General features: G+C 40.3%; 1 protein-coding gene across 3 annotated transcripts; it reads right to left on the bottom strand.

Annotated features, from left to right (window-relative positions):
• Nucleotides 1-1,387: 1,387 nt before the first annotated feature.
• RBM45 (RNA binding motif protein 45) lies at nucleotides 1,388-22,075 on the bottom strand. Of its 3 annotated transcripts, none has more exons than XM_075933718.1 (10): nucleotides 21,693-22,075; nucleotides 19,902-20,024; nucleotides 19,661-19,787; nucleotides 17,531-17,662; nucleotides 16,994-17,173; nucleotides 15,249-15,378; nucleotides 13,447-13,540; nucleotides 12,878-13,005; nucleotides 8,913-9,109; nucleotides 1,388-1,708 (listed from the first exon to the last, which is right to left on the bottom strand). In XM_075933718.1, exons 1-9 carry the CDS (start codon nucleotides 22,032-22,034, stop codon nucleotides 8,917-8,919), a joined length of 1,449 nt encoding a protein of 482 aa, XP_075789833.1. In that variant the 5' UTR covers nucleotides 22,035-22,075; the 3' UTR covers nucleotides 1,388-1,708; nucleotides 8,913-8,916. The 3 variants fall into 3 exon arrangements, with proteins under 3 accessions (XP_075789833.1, XP_075789832.1, XP_075789834.1); XM_075933717.1 differs by having other exon boundaries at nucleotides 8,909-9,109; nucleotides 21,693-22,074; XM_075933719.1 differs by having other exon boundaries at nucleotides 8,909-9,109; nucleotides 16,994-17,170; nucleotides 21,693-22,069.
• Nucleotides 22,076-23,772: the final 1,697 nt, after the last annotated feature.

Below are 23,772 nucleotides of genomic sequence, written 5' to 3'. Positions count from 1 at the left end.
TTAGATACATATGCAAATGCTCATTTGAGAAATCTTTACTCAATCTTTCAGCAACAGCACCAACTGGAAAGTAAAATGCTTAATAAACCATTATAATTCCTTGAAAAATGAGAGACTACAGTTGTTCAAGATGGTATGTTTCATAGTTAAATAATGTGTTTAAAAAACCCCACATGATCGTTAATGATCACAGCTACCAGAAACTAAAATGGGTAGTGGTTAAGTTTCAATAATGCACCTCTGACTTCCAGTCCAGTGCCCTGCATACTAGCCAATGAAAAATAAGCATTTCATACTTTTAGCCCTAGCAAAAGGAAAGTAGGCAAGACAGTGCTGAAGTTCCCTCCTGGAAGAATACTTTCCTGAATCTGAGGCTCTCTGGACCATGTACAATCTTGGCAGAAACTGGTAGCAATCTTTGAAATAATCTGTACTGTTTTTTGGGGTTTTTTTTTACTTTTTTATGTTTAGTTCTCATCCTAATTTGACTGTGTTAATGTCTGCACTATATAATTCAGAAGGATAGGGACATAATTCAAAATGACCTTAGCAAGTTAGAGAAATGGTCAGAGGTAAACAGGATGAGGTTTAATAAAGAGAAATGCAAAGTGCTCCACTTAGGAAGGAACAATCAGTTCCATACGTACAAGATGGGAAGCGACTGTCTAGGAAGGAGCATGGCAGAAAGGGATCTAGGGATCATAGTGGACCACAAGTTGAATATGAGTCAACAGTGTGATGCTGTTGCAAAAAAAAGCAAATATGATTCTAGATCAACAGGTGTGTTGTAAGCAAAACTCGTGAAGTCATTCTGCCGCTCTACTCTGCACTAGTTAGGCCTCAGCTGGAGTACTGTGTCCAGTTCTGGGCGCCACATTTCAAGAAAGATGTGGAGAAATTGGAAAGGGTACAGAGAAGAGCGACAAGAATGATTAAAGGTTTAGAGAACATGATCTATGAAGCCAGGCTTTATGAACTGGGCTTGTTTAGTTTGGAAAAAAGAAGATTAAGGGGGGACATGATAGCGGTTTTCAAATATCTAAAAGGGTCACAAGGAGGAAGGAAAAATTTTGTTCCTCTTGGTTACTGAGGACAGGACAAGAAGTAATGGGCTTAAAGTGCAGCAGGGGAGGTTTAGATTGGACATTAGGAAAAAATTCCTAACTGTCAGGGTGGTCAAATATTGGAATAAATTGCCAAGGGAGGTGGTGGAATCTCCCTCTCTGGAGATATTTAAGAACAGGTTAGATAGACATCTGTCAGGGATGGTGTAGACGGAGCTTGGTCCTGCCTTGAGGGCGGGGGGCTGGACTCGATGACCTCTCGAGGTCCCTTCCAGTCCTATGATTCTATGATAATGAAGAGTAATTGAATGTGAGTCATCATCTAGTAAGCAAACCACTAATGTTGCCTCATTTATTTTTTCTCCATCTTTAAAATGTTCATGTTAGAGGCATGATTTAAACAAAGAATTTTATTTTGCTAATACAGAATGACAGACTGCTAGAACAACTATCAGTTTATAATTTAAACATTGTCGAATTGTGGATTTAAACTACATACTGTATTCTGGGAGGTTTTAAAAATAAAGAGGTTTTTACACAAACTTCAGCTACCAGTACAAAGAGCTGTCACTGTCCACAGGAACTGTCTCTAGTCAGGTTTTCAGTCAGTCAGCTGAGGGTCATGTCATTATTTAGTGTCTGCTCTGTAGAAAGAACACAAGTATGAAGATAATGTCAAAGTTAAAATACCTATATTTATATAAAAATCCATATTATAAGAGTATTTCTTACAAATAGCACTCCAACTCACACATAAAGCCTGTCTATAATTAAAATATTTAGAGAAACTAATACTCTATGTCCGTATGATTTCCTGGTTCTCAAGCATTACTTCTGAAATATATTGTGTATTAAATTATGTTTTAGCTCTTTATTAATGTGCCTCTCTTATTTTGGAACATATTTCATTGCTTATACTGTAAACACTCTGAATATTCATATAGAAAAGAATCATATAAATCAGGGGTGTGCAATAATTCTTAATGAGGGACCACGCCAGGATTTTAGAAAGTGGGTTGGGTATAGAAAGGAGCTGGGGATAGAGGACTGGGCTGCAGGAGGGAGTGTGGGGTCTGAGGGGGAGTTATGATCTGGGGCAGATGCTTGGGGGGCAGGGTCCAGGAGGGGGGTATGGGTGTAGAAGATGATTCTGGCCTGGAGGATGGGTTTGGGGTGTGTGTGTGTGTAGGGTCTGGTCGGGAGTTGTGACCTAGAGGAGGTGAGGAGAGGGGATACAGAGGGTTTGGGTGGTGAGTCAGGGCAGAGGAATGGAGTGCAGAGTCAGGGAGGGATATGGGTGCATGAGAGGATTCTGGACTAAGGGAGGGAAGTAGGAGGTAGTGCAGTGTCTGGGAGGGAGTTGTGACCTAGAGGAGGTGGGCAGAAGGGGTACAGGAGGATTTGGGTGGTGACCTGGGGCTGGACAGGATTGTAGCCTGGGGCAGCAAGTTGGGGGGAAAAAGGAGGAGGGGGGTTCCCAGAGGCAGGTTCTAGCTGGGAGGTGCTTACCTAGGTGGCACCCAGCCTGCAGCCCTGCAGGAATCTGATGCAGGCTCCATGCCTGTCTGCTGGGCTGGCTGCTTGATGTAGCTCTGCTCTAGCACGGGTAGGAGGAGTGAGGAGGGCCTGCCTCTAGGAAAATTTCTCAGCTCCTACCCACCAGAAACTGGCCAATGGGATTTGGCGGATTTTGCTAGAGGGCGGGGACAGGGCACAAAGCCTTCCTGCCCCTCCCCAGTGTGCTGAGTAAATAGCAGCTGCTGTTTAAAGCATGAGCTGCTATAAGGGTGCTGGCAAAAGTGGCTGCAGGCCGTGTTCAGCAGATACATCCCACTAGCTGCCTCTGGCCCACCCCAATATAAATACATGCATATTACTGATCTTTTCTCTTTTCCACAGATTTTTTTTTAACTTAAAAGCAAACAAAACCTACTTATTTACAATGTCACCTGAAAGTGAACACAGGCATTTGCACAGCACAGTTGTAGCTGGCACTGCAAAGTATTTGTGCGCCAGATATGCTAAACATTCATATGCCCCTCATATTTTGGCTTGTAGATACTAAAATGTTACATTGTTTTGAGTGCATGTATAAATTTTAAAAAAAATTTTTTTTACATTTGTAAACTGCACTTTCACAATGAAGAGATTGCACTATAGTACTTGTATGAGGTGAAATGAGCTAGGGACCACAATACATTGAACTATTTCAATTTTAGCTAATTCAGTTATGAGAAATTGTATAAATCCCCACTTAAAAAAAAATCAGATGTGATACCTAATGGAAACAATCTCAAAAGAACCAAAAAATAAAACTTTTAAGGGCCATCCTCACTTTAAGTCCAGGGTATGTTCCAAAAAAATTAGACTTGTAGCAAAACTGCTTAAAGCAGGGAATTTTTCCCCCACAGCTAACTTCTATTTGTGCAAATTGGGAGGGGTGGGGAGGTTGCGTGACTTAAGAGCAGGGAATGGGAGGACTGGGAATGAGAGGACACATCAATTCCTATAAGCATCAACGACTTCAGTGCGGACCAGGTGTATACCAGTGCGACTTATAGCAGATACTTCATTTTGATAAAGGGTCAAAGATTATAAAGTAAGTTCCACAGTTAATCCTCCTCTAATTTTTACACTAGTTAAGAGGACAAAACATCTTCACTATCCCACATTACAATATAACTCCAGGCAGAGGCAAGACTAATTGATTTTAGTCTTATGGCGATAAATACATTGTGGCTAAAATGGACTGTTCTGATCATGGAAACTGACCTATTGCATAATACAGAACACAGAAATTCATGAAGTAAGGCCTATATGAAGCCCATAACTTCTGGTTGAGTAATAATATATCTTTTAGAATACTGGAAACCAGCCAATGGGATTGTGCTAGGAGTGGGGGCAGCACATGAAGCCTCTCCCCTCCTACCCAGGGCTCTCAGCTGTTCAAACAGAGTCCCCACAATGGTCACTTTTCTTAGGCTCCCTGCTGCATCTGTGGGCTGGATCTGGTGGTTTGGTGGGCTGGATCCACCCATGGAGGGTATTTTGCCCAGGTCTGAGTTAGACCCTGAGCACATGAGCAAGAATCAGCCAGCCAAGTACCTCACAGAGAATGCTTGGTGCCAACTTAGAACCCTGGCTCTTTTGGTCCAAAGACTCATCTCCACCTGTGGCCATCCCTGATGCTTCAGAGGAAGAAGATAAACAAAAACCAAAAACCATAACCCACTGTGGGGAAGAAAGAGGAGAAAATCATTGCCTGCCAAGTGGGCAGCTGAAACACTGAAGAATGAGCTTTTAGGAATGTAAGACAAACTGTAAATCACCTCCCAGGACTCCTAAGCCCTGCTACTTCCTAGTACCTTCCAATCAGATTACTAAATTTGTCCAAACTCCCATAACTCCTACTGGGAGGCTCATATTCAGCCCTCTGATGGTTACCAACCTTATTTCCAGTCTGAATTTATTCGTGGGCAATTTATATTCACTTGTTTTTGTGATGACATTGTCCTTTAACTTAAATAGTTATCTGTAAATACCGGGGAGGGTGAAAAACTATCATATCCTCTCTTGGCCTTCTTTGTGCTAAGATAAACAAGCCAAGCTCTTCAGTCTCCTTTTAGAAAATAAGTGCTCCATTCCCCTGATCTTGCTTGTAACTCTTCTATACACCCATGTCTATGTACGATTCATCTTTCTTCAACATAGGTGACAAGGTATCATAACTGTACACCATATTTTTGTAAGATTCATTGTACAAGTGTCTTTGTACAATACTTCTCTCTCTCCAGAAATGTCTGGCCTGATAATATTATGGGATTATATTTGCCTTTGTCACAGCCATATCACATTGGTGGGTCAGTCATCTTGGTCTCTTTCCTCTCTGTCACTTCCAATTGACAAGCCTCCAGGAGAAAGTCTTACTGTTAAATTATTAAGTATATGACTTTGCACTTCATACTACTGAATTTCATCCTATTTCTGTACTCCAGTCTTCAAGATCATCCAGATCTTCCTGTAACATGCTGATCCTCTTCTGCATTTATGATGCCTCTCAACTTTGTATCTTCAACAGATTTCATTAGCACACTTCTACTTTGTTCCAAAACTGATCTTTGAGGAACTCCACTCAACTCCTTTCAGTCCAATAACTCACCTTTCAGCACAACCTCACCTTTAGCCAGTTATCCATCCAGTTTACAATTCGTGTACTGAACCCCCTCTTCCCTAATTTTCCATATGGTACCATGTGAAATGTTTTACTGAAGTCCAAGTACGCTAATCTATGACACTTCCTTTCCCTGAAAAATTGTTATTTTCTCAAAAAATGAAATCAGGTTAGTATGGCATGATATACTTTTGGTATTCAAATGCTGCCTTACATCTCCCTTACCATCTACCTCAATGAATTTAATTCTTCTTTCCTTTACTACTTGTTCTAAAGGCTTGCATGCTGCTAAGATCTAACTAACAAACCTGCAATTGCCCTGATCATTTCCCTACTTCCTTAAATAGAGGTATGAAGTTAGCTATTCCTCAGTCATATGGTTCTACCCCAAATAGACAGATTTAATTTCCTTTCTACTGGAATAGCAGTCTCACGAGCCAGTTCTTCCAGTATTTTGGGGTGGAAATTATCCAGTTTCCCTGACTGGAGTGCATTAAATACTACGTTTTTCTTCCATTTCAGATGTAATTTCTGTCAGCTGTACTCCTTCAGGCACAAGTCCCAGAGGTTATCCTTATTAAAATCAGAGGTAAAATATTAATTTAGTTTTGGGGACATTCCTGTATTACCTGTCATTTCCTTTCCATCCACAGTGCAGAACAGCTCAATCTCATGTTTCCTTATTCTTATTTATATTTAGAAAACGATTTTAATTTTCTTGGCAAGAGGTAATTCAGTTTGACTTTTAGCAATTCTCGCATCACTCCTACATTTTCTAACCTTCACAGTGTAGTTGTTTTTGACTGATAAACTCCTTTTTTCATTCTCTGTAGGCTCTCTGCTTACTCCTTTTTGAGGTGGTTATTCATCCAGGTAAGTCTGATGCCTTTCCACACAAGATTTTTCCTTTGCTTAGGATGCAAATTTCATATAGGTTTTGTACAGTCGATTTGAAGAAATTCCATGAGTCTTCCACTTGAGTTCTTAAGACCAATTGACCTCTTTAACTAACTCTCTTAAATTTCCCAAACTCTGACCTTTTAAAATAAATTATAATTGATTACCAGATTTTTATTATCCTTCCATTTAAACAGAATCATTTTGTAACCACTCAATCCAGGGTTATTTCCTACAACCAGCTCTTCCATGATGTCCTTGCTATTTATTAAAATCGAGTCTAAAATTGTATCACCTCTTTTTGGTTTAGTGACAATTTAATGAAGAAAACTCATCTATCACATCTAGGAATAATTAAGTCCTCACAATAAAAGTAGTATTTATTCTCCAACCTATATCCATGAAATTAAAGTCTCCCATCATCGTAATTCCCAAAACAATTTCTCTTCTCTACTACTGAAGAGATTTCTAATCACATCTGAATCTGACCTCCAACACAAACCCAATAAAATTCTTCCCTAAAGTGATTTTGACCCAAACAGGCTTTGTTTTGTCCGTACCATCACTACACATTTCTTTAGTGTACTGCTTCTTTGCTGCATGCTATCCCACCTCTTTTACCTTTATTCCAATCTCTCCTAAACAGTACATACCATTCAATAGCTATACTCTAGTCATGACTGCTATTCTACCAGGTTTCTGTTATCTCTATATCTGTTGTAATTCTCCTGCTCAGTTGCCCTATGGAAAAATAGTTCAAGGGACTCCTGTTTATTTCTGTGTGCAAAATTATGCGAATGTTAGTTCCAAACTTTCCCTACAAAGGTCAATTGTTTATTATTACACCCAATGTAAATAATTGTTACCTGTGTGGGGGGGGGGGGGGGAAGGAACAGCTGTGTACATCTCTCTTTTGTTGATAAGGAGGGGAATTTTATGAGCTTACTCTGTGTAAAACTTTTATACAAAGACAGGCAGATTTATCTAGGGTTTTAATCCCATTGGGGCTGTGCACCAGAGAACTATGTCAAATCCCTGTAACTGAGCCTTCCCAGAGCTGAGCTGAGCTGTTCTCAGTTTCTATGTTGCTTTATTGTGGGCTGTAATCTTAGTTTTGTGCTTTTGCTGGGGGAGACCAGAGGTTCTGGTTCAACAGGACTGGGCGATGCGGTGTCCCAGAGGACAGATAAGAGGGCTCATTGGTATGCTCAGCACATCAAATGACAATCTCAAGGGGATCTCTGTGACTCAACCTGTCACAATATCAATAACAACAAGCCATCATCTTAACTTCATGCCACAAAGTAAAACAAAGAAACATATTTGTATTTTAAAGCACTTAATGAAAATATATTCCCCAATGCCACTTAGGAACGAACGGGCCTTTTATTTCAAGGCCTAAAAAGTTTCATACGTTCTCTGAAGAAAATCTACATTTCATAAACCATGTGTAATTGGGTGCATAGTGATAAGGAGAGTATTGAGCCTTGGGTCTAGGCTTTCTAACAAGGTTCTTCCATTTCAAACAATAAAATTAAAATCTCTTCTCAACTACCAAGGAATTTGATAAATATTCATGCTTATCAAAGATGGCCAGTCATGTTAACGTAAACCGTACAGTACAGTAGAAAGTCTTCTAATATAGCATGAAAAATATGCAAGATAAGGAAAAACTACTTTCTGAAGCCTGGCTGCAGTTAATGTTAATAGGCCCATGCAAAACTTACAAATTTTTATTTGACTCTGGAATATATTTTTGCCTCTCAAATGTGATTTTAGTAAGTGACTAAAAATAGGATTATGGAATTCCATGATTCTTTGCTGATTCCATGTCCAAGATGGCTGAGTTTATAAATAAAAAGATATTTTGTTCAAACTTGTATCCCAGCAAACTCATCCAGGAGATCTGAGCCATTTCTTATGCATGTGAAATACTACAAACAAAGATGGAATTGCAGGAGAAATGGAGGAAAGAAGAATATTACAGGAAGCGGGGAGTGCCTTCATAACCTTTATCTTATTTATGTATCACACCAAATGATAGTGGACCACACTCAATTTTGGTCTTCACATATGGAGAAATTCCTTACCAACAGAAACAAACACAACCTAATGGGTAGGATTTTCAAAAAAATGCCCAAATAACTTTGAAGCACAAGTTGCATCAATTTTCAATATGGCACAAGTCCTAAGTCAATCAGGCACTTTTAAAGTCTTTCATTCTCCCTTTTCTGGGAAATATATGGAGTTCCCCTAAATAGCCCAAATCTACAAAACCTTAGGGTTTTCACTTGATTTCTTTCCTTCTAAGATCCACTTTATTTACATCTTTTTCTCCATTTCTTCTCTTTTCTCAGTCCTCAGATCTTTGTCCTTACCTACTACCATTGTGACAGATGATGTTCTTTAATGAAAGAACGATACAGAGACTGATCTCAATCATATCCTTTATTTTTCTATATTTTTCCCCTCTTAATGTCTTGCACTGGTACATTTTAAGTACATAAAGTGAATCATTTCATATGGTTGTCCAGACTGATATTGATCAACTGTGTTTTTTTTTTAAAGTTTTATTTAAAATATCTATTAAAAATTAAAAATATGCTTTTGGGCAAAGATCTTACATTCCAAATTTATCATGAAGCAAGTTTTTACACGTAAGTTATTAATTCCTTAATAACTGAGGTTATAACTGAAATGCTGCTCCCAAAGAATAACAGGGGACTTACTATTTAAACTACATGAAATTTAGTTTACATCCAGATGGAGTACTTACCCACCGAGTCAATAAGTTCTTTGACGTTTGTTAGATTCTTCTGCAGGTGAATCTGCCAACATTACTTTAAGCCTGACACCATTCACCGTCTTGCCATGTAATGCAGTTATGGCATCACTGGCACTTGTTCTGTCTGCAAACTTCGCATATCCCACGTTTTTTCCTGTTACCAGGTAAACTTCTATAAGATGTCCAAACCGACTTTAAAAAAAAAAAAAAAAAAGATAAGTTGCAAAATATTTACAACTTGTAAAGGCAGCTGAAGCACTGCAGCCTACCAATTCAGCATCTTCTGCAAGATAATTTGACATTGTCAATAAGTTTTATTCTTATACGTGTAATATCTGATTTTATGCTATCTTTCCCCCACATGTACTTTTCCTCCTTTGTAATATTCCTCACAGATGCTGAAAGAAGTTAAAAAAAAACTGTTAGGCCACACCCTCTAAGCACATCCACAATTACAAAAATAAATAAATAAATAAAGATCACACTATATGAATGCTTTACCCAACATTAAAATAACAAAACACCAATAAAAGGAAATCTGACCGACATCATGATCATTATATAGTGTGGAAGTGCCACTTAGTATATGGTAGTCTTGAGAAACTGATGTTCTATAAGAATTGGTTTGTCAGGACTACCATATATTAAATGCACGTCCACACCATATAGCGATCAAGATTTCCTTTCTTTGGTGCCTGTTCTCCTGTCACCTGAAGGCTCTAAGGCAGAGGTTCAGACATAAAGGCGGAAAAAAAAGATACATAAAATACATACAAGTGTGCCAACTTGTAACGTAGGATGCAAAATAGACAAAGAATAGCTCCCTTTTCCTTCAGCCTCTAAGGCAGTTCAGTAGCCCATGTAGGTATTTTTCAAATTCCACACAAATTGGAATTGAGCTTAGCAGTTTTAAAAGTGGTGTGACTTTTTAAAAGAGCTGTCCCTCAGTTACACCAATATAGCTGATAGATATCAGAATGGGGGAATGTTGACATGTCCCTCAATACGCACAAAATAATCCAACAAAGTTGATAGAATAATTCTAAAATAAATTTTTAAAAAGGTGAAATGGGCAAAAATTGTCTCTCAAGTCTTTGATACTAATATGTTGGTTACGGTCAAATTACTTTTGGAAGCAGGCCAGTAGCACACACAAGATTACATTACTTCATGTCAGATTTCAATTATACCAGAAGCAACTTCCTGAGCCTACAAGGTTATGAAGTTTTCTCAAATAAAAAGCAGTTAAATTACAAGCTGAAATAGATATGTGATACCATTAAGAACAAAGTACTCAAGCTTTCTGCAAATAAAGTGTATGAAACTGATAACTTGACTCCAGGGTTACCTACACATCAGGTTCAATAGCTGGTAACACAATACTGATATTTGGAAATGGACCATAATTTATTAAGCATAAAGTCCACAGTGGATCAGACCAATGGACTTAAATATCTTGAGTAATTTTGTATCATCTGGAAACTTTGCCACCTATCTTCCTACAGTAGCTAATGCCACATGCTTGAGGAATTAACAGAATAGGGCAATTATAAAAGTGAACAATCCCCTGTCATACAGTCCCAGCATCTGGCAATCAGAGGCTAGTAACTCTTAAAGGATGAGGTTTCACCCCGACCATCCTGGCTAATTGCTGTTGGTCATATTCTTCATTAACTTATCTAGTTCTTTATTGATTCCCCCCCCCCATTATAGTTTTGGTCTTCACAACCTTCCCTGGCAATGTGTGCTACAGGTTGACTGTGCTCTCTAAGAAGTTGTACTTCTTGTCTTTTAAACCTGCTGCTTATTAATTTCATTGGATGGCCCATGGTTCTTGTGTTATGTGAAGCAGTAAACACTTTTATTCACTTTCTCCACACCCTTCAAGAATTTAATAGGCCTCTATCATATCCCAAATGCTTATTAGATTGTTGACAGGTCACTCCCCCACTAACTTAGAGAATGCTAGTGGAAATGGGGTAGGTTTAGAAGTTAAAACAAAAGAACAAGTTAAAAATTACTTAGAAAAGTTAGAAGTCTGCAAGTCACTAGGGCCTGATGAAATGCATCCTAGAATACTCAAGAAGCTGATAGAAGAAGTATCTGAGCCTTTAGCTATTATCTTTGAAAAATCATGCAAGTGAGGAGAGATTCCAGAAGATTCCAAAAGGGCAAATACAGTGCTCATTTATAAAAAGGGAAATAAGAACAAGCCAGAGGAAGACAGTGGAGAAAGTAATTAAGGAATACACCTGCAAACATCTGAAAGACAATAAAGTGATAAGTATAAAGAATAAGTCATGTCAAACCAATCTGATAGCTTTCTTTGATAGGAACAGTAAACGTGGTATACCTAAACTTTAGTAAGGCATTTGACATGGTCTCGCATGACCTTATCAATAAAACAGGGAAATGCAACTTAGATGGGGCTACTATAAGGTGGGTGCATAACTGGCTGGACAACCATTCTCAGAGAGTACTTATTAATGGTTCACAATCATGCTTGAAGGGCATAACATGTGAGGTTCCGCAGGGGTTTGTTTTGGGACTGGTTCTATTCAATATATTCATCAATGATTTAGATGATGGCTTAGAGAGTATGATTATTAAGTTTGCACATGATACCAAGCTGGCAGGAGTTGCAACTGCTTTGGAGAATAGGGTCAAAATTCAAAATGATCTGGACAAATTAGAGAAAGGGTCTGAGGTAAACAGGATGCAGTTTAATAAGGACAAATGCAAAGAACTCCATTTAAGGAAGGAATAATCACTTTCACATATACAGAATGGGAAATGATTGTTTAGGAAGGAATACTCTTGAAAGCGTTTTAGGGGTCATGGACAACAAGATAAACATGAGTCAATAGTGTGACACTGTTGCAAAAAAAGCAAATATGATTCTGGGATGCATTAGCAGGAGAGTTGTGAGCAATACTCGAGAAGTCATTCTTCCACTCTACCCTGTGCTTATGAGGCCTCATCTGGAGTCTTGTGTCCAGTTCTGAGCAGATTTCAAGAAAGATATGGAGAAACTGGAGAAGGTACAGAGAAGAGCAACAAAAATGATTAAAGGTCTAGAAAACATGACCTATGAGAGAAGACTGAAAGAACTGGGCTTGTTTATTTTGGAAAGGAGAAGACTGAGAGGGGACATGATGGCAGTTTTCAAGAATCAAAGAGGGTGTTACAAAGAGGAGGGAGAAAAAAATGTTCTCCTTGGTCTCTGAGGATAAGAGGCTATGGGCTTAAATTGCATCAACGGAGGTTTGGGTTGGACATCAGGAAAAACTTCCTAATTGTCAGGGTGGTTAAATACTGGAATAAATTGCCTATGGGGATTGCAGAATCTCCATCACTGGAAATATTTTAAGAGCAGATTAGACAGACACTTGCTAAGGGTGATCTAGACCAGAGTTTCTGAAAGTGTACCATGGAAACACTTTCAGAAATACTTTAGCTGGCCAACCCGGTTTGTTTATGTACTGGTGCCGTGGCCACGGAGCCTCGCAGTGCCCATTGGCTCCTTTTCGTCCTTTGCAGCCAAGGGAAACCGCGGGAAGTGGTGGCCCGGCCCACGCCGCTTCCCGCGGCTCCCCTTGGCTGCAATGACGAAATGGAGCCAATGAGCGGCATGAGGCTCCGTGGCTGCGGCACCAGTACATAAATAAACTGGGGCAGGCCAGTTACAGTGTTTCTGAAAGTGTTTCCATGGTACATTTTCAGAAACACTGGTCTAAGCGACAGTGCTTAGTCCTGATGTGAGAGCAGGGGACTGGACTCGATGACCTCTTGAGGTCTCTTCCAGTTCTATGGTTCTGGGAAATTTTGTAACTGAATTCCTTCTGAATCTTTGGTTGAATACCATCTGCTCCAGATGACTTTTACTGTTTTATTGATCATGTCACTTGCTGTGGGCTTCAACTACTATTGAAGTTATTTTAATCACTAAATGATACTTACCAGAATACATCCTCCAACACATTTACAGGTAAGGGATGAGGATAAAACACTATGAAAAGCCTTTCTCTCACAGAAGTCTCGTGTGGAGCCTTTTTTTTGCGTGATGGAAGTACAGCATCTGTTTGGGGCTGAGATAACAGAATTAGAACTTTCACTGTAAGGCTGCTGGAACAAAAGTAAGATGTAATGAAAAAAGATAATAGATGAAAATAAAGTGGAAAAAAAAACATGATTTATGACCCTGTTACTGTTGTAAGACATGAAAGTCCTGGATTACATATGGGCTAACAGTCATATGATTAACTGATGTGTTTTTCTTGACTACCTCCCAGACAGTATTTTTCCCGGGCAATAAATCCAGTTAAGATCATTTCACCTATAAACAATACAGAAAAGCACAAGCCAATCCACCACACTTCAATCAAACAAAAAGCAGTCACAAAGGGTAAGAGAATCCTAAAGCACTCACAAGTTTTAGATAAAAGGTTGAACAAAGCTGTTTATTGCACATTGCAAGGCTTTGTAACAACTGTGAGGAAAAGTCAATGGTATACAGTGCAGTTACTTACAGATGATGTATATTGCTGACCAGCTAGATTATTATGTGACACTATTGATGACATCTGTGAAGTCACCAGTTGTGTTGCCATTTTTCTGATGTGGCTGCAAGCAGAAGTAATCATAATAGACTATGTCTTTACAGCAAAAAACAACATTAATATGATCTTAAGAAATTCATTTCAAATCAAAGTTTTCAGAGAAAGAACTGATCTGGAAAATAGCTAGTCAGTCTTCCTTGATCTATGCTGAGAACATCCAGTATTAACTAAATTGTTGCAAATTTAAGTCAATACTCTTCATAAATCCGGAATACATTGAGATACCGGTATCCCAATGTTCCATACTCTTTTCCTACAACACAGACTTTTGGTTATCACTATTCCTTTAACAAAAAGATAGAATATCTGAACCCAGCTCTAGGAGTTAAATTCAGCTTTTTAAATTCCTTGAGAGAAGTTAAAATTAGTTTGCTGGAAACATTATTTCTTCCCTATAATTCTCATCCATCTCGATACTGAACAGATAGGAGAATTACATTTGTTTCTTCAATTATCAAGTTTTTGTTTTTCAAAGCTGGAATGAGGGGTTTATTTTGTTGCTTCTTAAAATAAAAATTGTTTATGCATCATATGTTTTTTAACATGATAAATATCAGGAGTATTAAATCACTGCCTTCCCTTGATTTGCTGAAAGACTCCTAGAAGAATTTGAACAAATATAGCAATCCTATCACTTAACTGAGCAAAAAATGGTGTTAAGTATTTAGTAATTACTTTTCATACTTTGTCAGGCATTTTTGTGACATTGTTGTTTAATTTCAACTTCCTTCCCCGATCTCCTCAAGTTCTACTTCCTTGGTACTCATGCTACCAAAATCCTACTAACTCTACATTCACAGAGAGTCTTTCAGGACCTGTTTTAATATAAAACCCTTTACCTACTCCTCAGACCTTGTTTATACATATAAGCTAGTAAAAAAAAATTCAATCATCTTAAAATAAAAAGAATGTTTTATCTTTTCCCTCTTTCTCTTGAAAAGTGGCAGCAATGTCTGGTGTCTCAAAAGGCCTTCTCTGGGATTGTGCCCTCAGTAAGGTATTGAAACTCCACTGAACTAGAGAGGGGTAAATAGTCAACTAGTTACATACAAATACAACAGATCACCTAATTAGTTGCTTCCCACCCTCAGGGGCAAAACTGGAAGGCATCAGGTAATACTTTAAGGAACACTTGCCTCATAGAAGGAGAGAGAGTACAATCTGAAGGGAGGAATCACAGAGACTCTTCTAAAGAGGCCTAAGCCAAAGTCAGCAAGAGAAGACTCCTCAAAGAGATACTTACTTTACCTTCCTTGTCTGCCTCAAGGGGACAGTTTTGGCCTTGAGCACTGGCCCCTCAGAGAAGACTTCACAGTAAGAGACGGAACCCAGGAGAAGGGTAGAATAGTCAAGGATCTTTTGGGGCATTAGTTTGAGCTTTTGCTGTCCAAAAGGGATTAGACTTCTAAAGGGCTGAGTTGTGCACAAAGATGACGACTAGCAAGAGACATGAGAGACAAAGATTCCTGTAACTTTGCCCTCAATACCAAGAGGCACTACAGTGGTCAATGCACACCCTAGTACCCTGAAATACCTCACATTTCAGAATACATAAACATTCACTATATATATATATACATATATAAAGTTGTATAGTGGCAGGTTTGATTTTCTTGTTTTTTTCCTTTCCCCCTTACCTTTATACACAATTTTTCAAAGAAAAACATCGCTTTCCAGAACTCAGAGTTACAGCTTTTCACCTATGTACTTACTCTGATCCATCGCTTCCATCTTCAAGGAAATTTACACCTAGTCGATTTCCAGGAGGATATTCAAACCCATGTAGCTTGTATTTGGCATATATAGCCGATGCTGCAGTAGTATACTGAATTATAGCATGCCCTGTATGAAACATACAAAATAATGTAGAACATGAACAAATCTTTGCAGCTGAATCTGAAAATCATTTGAAATTACTTCCTTTATAGGATACGTATTAAAAAAAACCCCACATTTAACAGATGTTTGTTTCTTTAAAACTACAGATGTAAAATCATGTTTAACTGGTTAATCAGTTAAATGTGATTCTCGTCCAAAGTGGGGACTCAGGCAAAGGGGATCACTCTAGCCTGCTGTGGCTGGTGCAGTTCCCCCTGCCCGGCATGGCCAGACTGAAGCCCTACCTCAACCCGGGGCTGCTCCAGCCTGAGCAGAGCAGCCCCTGTCCACAGCAGGCCCCGCAGTGCTAGAACAACCCCTACCCAAAGGGAGGGCAAGGAGCTGCTCCAGCCTCCACTTGGTTAACCAGAAACTGTTAAGGGTGATGCTTACTGGTTAACCTTTCACATCTCTACCTCAAACTACTAACTGGTGCACAAATATTTGCCTTCTAAAGTGTAGCTATTCTCTGAAAGAAGTGATTAAAATGGCACTGTGGGGCTCCTGTTTTTCCTCTCAATTATTTCCATATGCTTAATTTGTCAGTTTAAAAGCAGAGAGGTAGTTTTTTGTAACTAGCAATTTAAGCCACTATGTTCTTTTGGCACATGAATCCCCAATACTAATAATTTTGGACCTACTGATTAAAAATAATCCAACTCACTCTCCTGAAGTTATACTGACTCTGCAGTGCTAGTTGACAGGCTTAACATTTTAAAACTTTATTTTAAGAAAGAATCCATACACTACAGGCAGTCCTCTACTTACGCGGATCCGACTTATGTCGGATCCGCACTTACGAACGGGGCTTTCTCGCCCCGGAGCTCTCAGGCAGCGGTCCCACCACCTCGACCTCTGGGGCGAGAAAAGCTGCTCCCGGTGCCCCTGGTCTGCTGGGGACTGTCCCCAGCAGACCAGGGGCACCGGGAGCAAAGCCGCAGCCGCGGCGGGGTCCCACGCTTCTGAGGCTTTGCTCTGGCAAAGCCTCAGAGGCACGGCACCCCGCTGCCGCTGCGGCTTTGCTCCCCGTGTCCCTGGTCTGCTGGGGGGGAGGAGGTGCAGCTAGTGTGCCCCCCCCCCCCCCAGCAGACCAGGCTTTTGTTGTGGACCCTGGGGCAGAGCAGCTGGGGCGCTGCCGGTTGGTCCCGCAGCGCCGCTCTGGGCACTACTGGACCAACCCGGCAGCACCCCAGCTGCTCTGCCCCAGGCGTCGTACGTAACCCGGGGACTGCCTGTACTCTGAAGGCATGATGAGACTTCAAAGCAAATCCATGTTTTTCCTTAACAGAAATTCTGCCCATCTTTGACACATCACATCTGATGTAGAGTCTATTAATAAACAGACAATTTGATTTATGATTTCTGAATGTCCAAAATTTAAGAAATGCTGTGGGCTGCCTCCATGCTTTGTAAATATTAGGACCCATAAAAGATCTAGTTAGGGAGAGGGTGTAAATGTTGCATCTGACAGGCCTGATCAGAGGGCTGAATTATTCCGAATTAAGAAGGAAGAGGAAGGAAACAGACAATATTTTAGAATCAAAGTTTCAGAGAGAATGAAGTTTGTTTTGTTATTTACCATGATTAGTATGAGGATCTTGCTGAACATCACAATATTCCAGTCCTGGGATTAGATCAAAGAGGAAGAACAGCTGCTCTTGTATGAAGGGAAGCCGTGATACCACTGACAGGCATTTGGAAACGGATTCTCGAACTCTCGTCTGACTCTTTTCAAAACTACGAAATTCTGGCTGGCCTTCTCAAGAATCAAAATAGGATAAATTAAAACACATTGCTAGTCACTATACTACTGTATCTTGATCATTTCAATATTTTTTTTTCTAAAACATTTTTAGGACCTAAGTCATATTATAATAAAAAAGGACATACTTATTTCAGACAACCAATGCAAAAGGTCAAATGTAAAACAAAAAACCAAACCCTGAACAACACAGAAATTAAGTGTTTCAGTTAGAACCAACAACCAAAAACCTGGACCTATTATTTTAAAGGTCTCCTCATTTTGCCTCTCTCTGAATATACTTCTATAACCATACCATTGGGTGATCTTATCCAGAATTACCAGTCGTTTTTAATGTAAAAAGTTATTACTTACCAAAGGGAAACACATTCCCTCTGGGTTCATGCCCCATTGGTTCCTGTCTCATACTAGTGCTGTTACTGTAAAATTCACGTTCAGAGGATTCAGATGGCTTGTTTTTAGGTTCAGCCAAAATGGCCCTGTAACCTGAAACAAGTAACCACATAATTTCAAATTTCATCATGTAGATGTAAGAAAAATATGACAGAAAATTTTCTAATAAGCATTGTATTGGAAAAAAAATGTTACACTGAAAATCAGTTGTTTCTTTTTTTATAAAAGACTAACACAATTAAAAGACTGAAAGCAACATTACCCATAATCTATCTCATTAAGAATTATAGTACCCAAAGATCATCTTGGAAATACTTGACAGAGAGGCAAGCAGTAGCTGGACATCTATACAGTCAACCTTTGCCTACCAAAATCTGTGCTGAATTAGGCACCATATCTGTATAAGCTGTTTGGTCTAGTGTCAGAACATCTACTAATTTCATTCTGGTAGAAGGTTTAAAGAAAAATATACAGGCTCATACACGTGCTGAAACAGCCTTAACTCTCAATAAATGTGATGGTTGGCATCTTCAATTTAGTTAGAAGACACATAAGACAGAATTATAAAAAACCAGGTGCTCACTTGGTATTTCTGATTAACTGGTCATTAAACAGTCCAAAACTATACAATGTATTTATTTCACTATATTAAAATATATACCAAATAATTGTTTTGGTCACATGTACCATCTTTATAAAATATTACAGAGCTTTTAGATACTGGTTTTATCTTTCAGAACTAAACTCTCCCACCAACTGGTTTAGAGAATTTGATCTCTGACTTTTTGAAGGCCCACAGAGGAAGATTTGAAGAACTTTCTCTGTTGAAACCAAATAAAGCATGTCAGCACGAGTGATTATCTAATATGTTCATACTGTAAAGCCTTTATATTTTATAAGTATTTCTCTCAGCTGTGAGTGTAAGAAAATAAAGCCTTACCTCACAGATCAGCTGAAGAGCATAAAGCTCTACAGAAAGGTGTATATTATTTCTATTTTACAGATGAAGAAATTAGGGCAAGAGAGGTTAAATTAACTGTCCCATGTCACAGGATTCTAGTTTTGTCAATCCTGTGCTCTAAGCACTAAAGAACAATTTTAACTGCAACAGATACTGTAAGCGTGCTATAGTCTGAAAATAGTGAAACAAGGCATTACCAGTACCAAGCACAATTTTTTTCAAATAAAATTTATCGTGTCTACAACCTATGTTGTGTTTATGCATTATTATAGATTTCTTTTACTTTGAGCACTCCTTTAGAACTTAAAATGGGATTTATCTATGTATCAAAAATACATGTGTGTATATGACTCATACACCCACTTTAGAGTCAGGTTATTTTGCTGTAGTTCGTTCCCAAACTTTCGCTCTTCTTACTTTAAATCTAAGATATTGATCTTGCAAGTGCCTTCACAGGTGACTAGTGTCACTGAACTTAGGGTATGTCTAGACTACATGCCTTTGTCGCCAGAGGCATGTAGATTAGGCTACCAGGCATAGGAAAATGAAGCGGCAATTTAAATAATCGCATCTTCATTTAAATTTACATGGCTGCCACGCTGAGCAGACAAACAGCTGATCACCTGTTTGTCGGCTCAGCACGATAGTCTGAATGCGCAGGTGGCGACATCAAAGGTATTTGTCGACCACCCAGGCATGCCTCCTGGGATGAGATTTACCTGGGTGGTCGACAAACACCTTTGATGTCGCCACCCGCGCATCCAGACTATCGCGCTGAGCCGACAAACAGCTGATCAGCTGTTTGTCGGCTCAGCGTGGCAGCCATGTAAATTTAAATGAAACGGCGATTATTTAAATCGCCACTTCATTTTCCTATGCCTGGTAGCCTAATCTACATGCCTCTGGTGACAGAGGCATGTAGTCTAGACGTACCCTGTATAGTGCTATCTGCATGTATGTATTGCTTAAAGTAGTACATTTTGCAACCTGTGGCTACCAATGCATTAATACCATAAATAATTTTGCTACTAATAAAACCGAAGCCAAAAACTAACATTAAAACTTACACTAATAAGTTCAGTTTCTAATAATAAATAAGTGAAGGGGGAAGAAACAAATCACATTCTTACTTCGATCACACTCTTCTATTGCCAGGGCAGCTTGGGATGGTTTTAAATATCTCACATAGCCCAAACCTTTACTTTCTCCTGTAGCCTTCTTCTTAATAATGCTACAATATTCAATGTCTCCGTACACCTAGGAGATTTAAAAAAATTTAAAACAATTTTATCCAACATTTCTGAAATTCACAAAAATTTTACATTTCAATCTATTGATTAAACTATTGGCCAACTAAAACTCAACCAATACCTTAAATTTACTCCTCAGATCTTCCTCTGTATAGGATTTCGGTATCATAACAAAGATTCGTGTAAGCTCTTCATCTTCAACATCTCGGTGACTTCCAGAAGCTCTGGACTGGGCAATGAACACCTAACAGAGTTAAATAGAAAGATAATTACTTTGAGAAACCAGCCCACATGCTTCCACATGAATTATTTATTCTTTAATTATTATAATGCATTATTATTATAATGCAGCCTGTCATGAGTTAGGCTTCTAGGAGCAATGTGACTGGCTGGTAAATGAGTTGCACCAGTGTTTCCTTGCTACTCTACCCTTCTCCATAAGATCTGGGAGGCAGGACATTTTGAAAGGGCACCTACGCTTGGCAGAGGGAGAAGAACAGGAATAGCTAGGCAGGTCTATCACTAGCAGCATTAATGCTGGCACAGTTGATGTACACTGCAGTAAAAGGATGGAGTACCTCCTAGCAGATCCAAAATTTTAGCCATTTTGTTTAAAGAAAACAAACATGGATCACTTGAGGATCGCCTCTTCTCTTTGTTCTCTCTGAAGCACTTGGCATTGACCACTGCCTAACCCTACATGGCCACACTTATGTTCAAAAGAAACAGAAAAATCTAACTAGTAGTTTACTAAGGCTCCAAAACTGCAGTGTGTATTAACTTAAATGGGAATGTGTGAAGCTAAGCATAAATCAAGACCTAACATTTCATAGCTATATTTATAATAATACTTTTAATGTATATTGCATCTCTCATCAGAGAATTACAAGACACACGAACTATCTGGAAAGTAACCTCATTTTTGAGAGGGAAAACTGAATCACAGCTGTTAAATGATTTGCCAAAAGCCCTACAGCCTGTGGCAGAATCCAGAAGAGTCCTAAACCTTTAACTCTGTCATGTATGTGTTATAAGACCATCCTTCTTCACTTGATGATACCCTGTCAGATAAGAAACTTACAACTTTTCTCATTATTTAGACTCCTTTACTTCACATACCTCATCATTAGATAACATTAAAACAATTTAAGAGGCTAAAAGTGATCATCAGCAGCAAGTCATCACTGATTCTCATAGGTAAAAATATTAAAATTACATTGAAAAAAACCTCTGCATATTGCATTAGCAGTGCTTTAAAATTCCCTCTTATAATTCAATTTGTTTGCATCAATCTCAGGAATCTTTACAAGTCTTTGAAATGTCACTGTAAAATCTAAAGGAACAAATGCTAGTAGAAAGGACAGTATCTTCCCATAAGCCTCCTGCTGTGGTTTTATAACATTTCCCCTTCTCTAAATATTTCTCTCTCCCTCCTGTCGCTGTGTGGAAAACTCACCCAAACAAGGGGAAAACTTGAAAAGCAAGGAATAGTCAAGCAGCACCTTAAAGACTAAAAGAACATGTAGAGCAGCTGCCCACCTATAAACGCGGCTGCACGAAGTGCTACCAAGTGCCCCTCTCGTTCTGGAAATTGGGGGGAGGGGGAAGCTGCGCAGAGAGAAAAGTCTCATCTCCTCTGCGACGTTTAACTAAAGTCTCTTGCTCTCCTCAGCAGAGACTATCCCTGAGCGCTCCAGGCTGGAGGTGGGGAAAGGAGACGCAGGGACATTAAGGACGAGGTGCGGCCAGGCCCCGCGCCGACCCAACCCGTAAGGATGAAGAATCCGCGTCCTCGCTACCCCACGCAGCCTGCACCTGGCAGCGGCCCGGCCCGAGCGGTCGCGGCGCCCAGTCGGGCGGGGGGGGGGGGGGGGGGGGCGGCAGGCAGCCGCTGGGCCGCGCGGGTCGGTACCTTGATGGGCTTGGTGTCGGGCGTCAGGCTCCGGCCGTGCATCTCCTCCATGGCCCGGCAGGCCTGCGAGCTGCGGGCGAACTTGACGAAGGCGATGCCGCGGGACTCGTGTGTGCGCTTGTCCCGCACCAGCCAGATGTCCTGGATCTCCCCGAACCGGGCGAAGCGCTCCCGGATCAGCGCCTCCCCCGCGTCCCTCCCCAGCACCAGGAACACGCGGCTGTTGGGGGGCTCATCCAGGCTCTCGGCTGACAGGCGGGACCCGCCACCCTCCTCCATGGCGCAACTGCCAGAGCCCGAGCCCTCAGCGCCAGGCCAGCAGCCGCGGCGCCTGGGTGTCATGGCACATGCGCGGTAGCGGCGACGGAAGCCGCCCGTTGCCCACACTGTGCCCTCCGAAGCCTGCCCCCTGCCGGCTGTCAGCGGGGGCGAAGCTTGAGCAGGGGCCAAACCGGTCCATAGGCTGGTATCGCCCTGCCAAGGGCGGAGCCCGAGCCGCCGTTACGCCGGGGACGGGGACTGCCCGACCGTAGCGCTCGAGGGCGGGTACCGCGGGATGAGAGTCACTACTAGGGCAGGGAGGGACCGAAACTGGATGGTCCAGCTCAGCACCCCTTTCCCTGCGCGTGCTGATAAAGGCAGGGCAGCCCAGTGAATGGATTTGACCTCTTTTCTGGAGCTGCTGCAATGCATTGCCCTGCCGAAGTGCTTTACACATCCACCCTCCTAAAAATTGTGCCCGGCCTTTGGTGATTAAAGAGTTGTGAGCTTTTATAGGTGTGAACTCTTTGTCCTGACTCTCAGAGTAGCTCCCAGATGTGTCCTACTTGCTGTTCTGCCTGCCTGAATGGTGCTTCATTTTCTGTAATCCACTGCACATATCATTTCACTATATTTATTTATTTTATTGTATTATTATTTAATCATGATGTTTTTATGGCTCATTCTTAGCCCACCATTATTTGCCTTGGTTAACAGAGTGCAGATGAATGTTGTATCATTTATTATTTAACATTAAACAGCTCTCTAATTGGTGCTTTTCAACAATAAATCTCAAACCACTTTTAGGAAGCCTCAGGACCCAGTTTGGTAGGTTAGCTGCACATGATGGGGGCAATCATCCATGCTGAGGATCCCACCAGTCTTTAGGCAGGAACTGGATCTCAGGACTGAAGTGGCTTTGTGTGTGTGCAGGCATCTACAGGGTTAGGAGGAAGCTTGGTGGGGGTTTTGAGGATCTCAGGTTTTTATTTAAAAAACTAAGGAAGCAAACAGGCACTTACATTTCTTTGTGAATGTCACTTTAACATTATTTCAGAATAAATTTTAAAAAACAAATAGTTTGGTTGCATGGTATCATGAGCTTTTGTGGGCACAGAAACACTTGAGCAGATTAGGTGCCTAAATCCCATTTAAATTAATGGGAGTTAGGTATCTTATCTTCTTAAGCAATTTTGAAAATTCTACTAGGTACCTGTCTGCCATTTTAGACACCAAAATACCTCTGAATGATCTTCCATATGGCTATATTAAACAATATTTTGTTTGAATGGGCCATGTCTACCAAACAATATAGATCCCTCTGTATGACTGCCCTGACATAATTTATCTCTCTTCCAATCTTTATATCATTTGCAAATATTATCAGCAGTGATAGATAAAAAAACTGCATAGCATCAAGTCTAGTATTGATGTCTGTGGAAACCCACTAGAAAATAACCCCAATAGACTATTAAGTCATATACTCATTCTGTATCTCTGTCTCTCTGCCTGAATGCATATTTATTTATTTATACACAGTGGAACAGTTTTAACAGGAAACATAAAGACACACGTCAGAATATCCCATAATCCAATAATTAGGGAACTCATCTGAGAGGCATGAAACTCATATTCAGATCCCTTCTCCTCCTTGCCAAACAGTGGGAATGGGCACAAGCTCACCAACAGGGAAGGACAAAAAGGGACAGTTGCCCTGGGCTCCTTTGAATTGCTGCTGGAGCACCATGTCACACACCTCATGTGGCACTGAGAGCTAGGGGGTGGAGTGCTGCATGCTTCCTGCAGTGCAGAGAGCTAG

The sequence above is a fragment of the Pelodiscus sinensis genome, chromosome 7 (genome assembly GCF_049634645.1).
Source record: "Pelodiscus sinensis isolate JC-2024 chromosome 7, ASM4963464v1, whole genome shotgun sequence".
Taxonomy (NCBI): Eukaryota; Metazoa; Chordata; order Testudines; family Trionychidae; genus Pelodiscus; species Pelodiscus sinensis.
Note: the sequence above shows the minus strand (reverse complement) of the source record. Positions and strands in the feature narration are given on the sequence as shown.